This window comes from Austrofundulus limnaeus, unplaced genomic scaffold (assembly GCF_001266775.1).
Source record: "Austrofundulus limnaeus strain Quisiro unplaced genomic scaffold, Austrofundulus_limnaeus-1.0 Scaffold117, whole genome shotgun sequence".
Classification (NCBI taxonomy): domain Eukaryota; kingdom Metazoa; phylum Chordata; class Actinopteri; order Cyprinodontiformes; family Rivulidae; genus Austrofundulus; species Austrofundulus limnaeus.
The window spans coordinates 854,047-857,452 of record NW_013952519.1 but is presented as its reverse complement, the minus strand read 5'-3'; the positions used below and the strand labels follow the sequence as shown (position 1 = coordinate 857,452).

Genomic DNA, 3,406 nt, shown 5'->3' with positions numbered 1-3,406 from the left:
GGGACAAACAGGATCCAGGAGATCTTTAACCTGCAGGTTCTGACAACCAGGTGAGAGGGGATCGAGGGTCTGAGACAACAGATTATCTGCAGACTTTCATCTGGTGACATCACTTCACAACTCAGCTCAAACTTTCTGCTCTTTATTAAAAACTTTTTCAAAGGAGAAGAAAAACAGACAAATCATGTTGGACATGATGGAAATTGTTGATTAAAATAAAAAGAACAAAAAAGTAAAACAGAAAGAAACTTGTCTTTTTTAATACATTACAGTTTTTAATGCTTTAAAAAATATATAACCAACATTTTATGTAAAATTAAAGTTTAAACTCAGATTAAAAATTAGATCATTAGAATTGGCTCAGATTTTTGGCTCAATGCTGCCCTCTACTGGTTAAAATATTTGTGACATTTTTATTTAAACAAATTATGCAAGTAGACTATGAACACAAAAATCTTAATCAACCAGGTATTAATATTATATTCAGTTCAGGATGTTTAAATGTCTTTTTATGCCTTTTTTTTAAATAAACGTCCTTTTTGAGTCATTATGTTACTGTTGCTAAGTAACTTAACTTTGATATTTAAATCATTCAGACATAAGATCCATAAACTCAGTGAATAAATTAAAATAGTGTCCAAACATAGAAAACAACTTGAAGAAAATTAACTTAGAGCTTCAGGTTGGGTGTAGTAATTAACCTGTCACACAACCTAAAGCCACGTGGGGGCGCTGTTTCACCCAACAAGCATGAATACCTCAATCAGCAAAATGGGGTGTCAAGTTACAGAAAAACACCGGAAGTTTAAGAATTTGTCTTTTAACAAAACAAAAGCATCGAAAAAATTACTAATGCATGCATCTGTTTTAGCTATTTTTATAAAAATGTTGGAGCAAGGTAAAAATAATGAAAAAGTTTTTTGTGGTATTCTGAATATCTGTAGTGATGATTCAAAGCCGTTCAGCCGTTCAGTTCAAATAAACTTTATTAATAAAACACTTTTCAAAGTAAAACTCAGAATACTAAATACAAACTTAATTTAGTTTTTAACTAAACTTGTTTTTTGTAAAGTGTACACAATGTTTTATTTCTTCTAAAACAAAAACTACGTTTTGTAATTCATGTTTTAGATACGGTATTGTCTTATTGTGTTTCAATAAAGAATGACGTTATCAAGTTTTAGAAATATTTGAGGGAAAACAGAAAAAAACATTGTTTTAATGTAAAAATATTTTTAATATCTGTCTCACTTAAAAATCAAAACAAATATTTACATTCTAAAACAATAAAATTCAATATTTTTTCTACAATCATAATAGTTCTCCTGTCTTTATTATTAACTAATTTTAAGAGCAAATCACTGTTCTTTACATAATTCTCTGCATATTTTGCAATTGTTAGCAAAATAATTCACTAGTTTTCTGATTAAAATTTCCCATTTCATTCATTTTATTTATCGTGTAAATGGTACTGCACATAAAACACAATAAGATTAACACAAATGGATAACACAATAAAGCATAAAGCTTATTTCCATTCCAAATATTTATTTTAATGTTGAAAACTAAGTAATTTGATAACCTAATTATTTTCCAATATAAATTCTTACGACAGAATATTTTATTTTATGACTAAATAATGATTTAATGAATTGAACAGAGAGTAAGTACATGAAAATAAGATTAAATGCACGTTTTATTTTGTAGGTTTGTTTGTTTTATGCTGAAAGAATTTCACCGGAAACGTTCTTGACGCCATTTGTTAGCTCGGTTAGCTTGACGCTGCTAACAACAAAGTTCCTCCTCTCGTCTCCGGGCAGTGAAAAAGGGGGAGTGAAGCGTCTTTTCTGACACTGTTTTGTCCGCTGCCGAGGTTCAGAGAAGTCGAGATGTTTCATGGTGAGTTTTCCCGTCACGTTTTAAACATTTTCCTCCGTGGGTTTCTCGTCTTTAACCGAGATTTCTCATTAAAAAAAAACAAACATTTTTTCTCTCAGATTTCGCCGCCCGGAGAAGACGAAGAAGCGGGTTTGTGGTGAAAAGTCTCCATAAATAAAAACAGCAGCGGTTTGTTTCGGGGTCGTCCTGGTTTTTGCAGCCTTTTCGTCATCTCTGTCAGTGCGGTGAGTTAAATCATGGCCTTCTTCGTGAAGAAGAAGAAATTCAAGTTCCAGACCCAGCTGACCCTGGAGGAGCTGACCGCCGTGCCTTTTGTCAACGGGGTTCTGTTCTGCAAGCTGCGGCTGCTGGACGGAGACTTCGTCGCCACTTCTTCCAGGTAAAAAACAACAAAAACCCTGAAATAAATAAATAATTAAAACAGCTATGAACAACTTTATCAACTTCAGCCTGTGGTTCTTAAATCTGCTTGTTAAAAACTTGACAGCTCACTTAAAACATCTTGTCCTCAAACTTTTTTCAATGACAAATTCATGAACAAAAACATCAATAATGTTCTTCATTTAAAAAAATAAATACACAACATACGGATTTTAATGAAACAGAAAATCATGTAGGGGTGTAAGATAAATATCATTACATTGAAATATCGCGATATTTCATTTTCCGATACAATTTTTAATTAAAGCTTAATAAGAAGAAATGTGAACTATAAAAACCGTTGTTCTGATTGCACAAAATAACACGAATTTAATTAAATTTTTGTGCTCTTTATACTGAGTGTTTTTTTTATTAGAATCTTATAGAGGAAAAAAAATGGCAGTGTGTGAACTTGCTTGCAATATATCGCGATATATTGTATCGTGATAATATCACCAAATTCTTGCCAAAACACAGCCCTAACAGTAGCTGAGAGTCATCCTGAACACACCCAGAGCCTTTTAAGTTGCACAACATCTTTGGCATCTACTCCCATGTGTCTGTTAGTAAAATATCTTGTGAGCCACTGAATGAATTGTAATAAAACTCTTACAAAGTAACGCTCAGTTAAAGATGGCCGCCACCTCGGCTAACAGAAACCTGACTACAGATTGAACAGTTTTTTTTACAGACGTCTTAAAAATTGGTGTGGTTGTGGTTGGTGTGAGAAAAACATCGATACACTGAAATATCGCGATGTTTCATTTCCTGATATGGTATCCATTTTTAATTCATTCTTAATGGACAAAAGAAGAAATGTGACATAAATGCAGTTCTTCTGATTGCATAAAAATAAACAGAATTTAATCAAATTTTTGTGCTTTTTACAGTGGGGAAAATAAGTATTTAGCCAGTCACCAATTGTGCAAGTTCTCCCACTTAAAAAGATGAGAGAGGCCTTTAATTGACATCATAGGTAGATCTCAACTATTAGAGACAAAATGTGAAAAAAAATTGAGAAAATCATTTTGTCTGACTTTTAAAGAATTTTTTTGCAAATAATGGTGGAAAATAAGTATTTAGCCAG

General features: G+C 32.2%; 1 protein-coding gene across 1 annotated transcript in view; it reads left to right on the top strand.

The window, feature by feature from the left end:
* Positions 1 to 1,733: 1,733 nt before the first annotated feature.
* Positions 1,734 to 3,406, top strand: part of eeig1a (estrogen-induced osteoclastogenesis regulator 1a) — a gene marked incomplete in the record, with an annotated part of 32,353 nt that continues 30,680 nt past the window's right edge. Inside the window, 2 exon segments of the mRNA XM_014014605.1 lie at positions 1,734 to 1,899; positions 1,998 to 2,278. Of these exon segments, the coding sequence (XP_013870059.1) occupies positions 2,136 to 2,278 (143 nt within the window).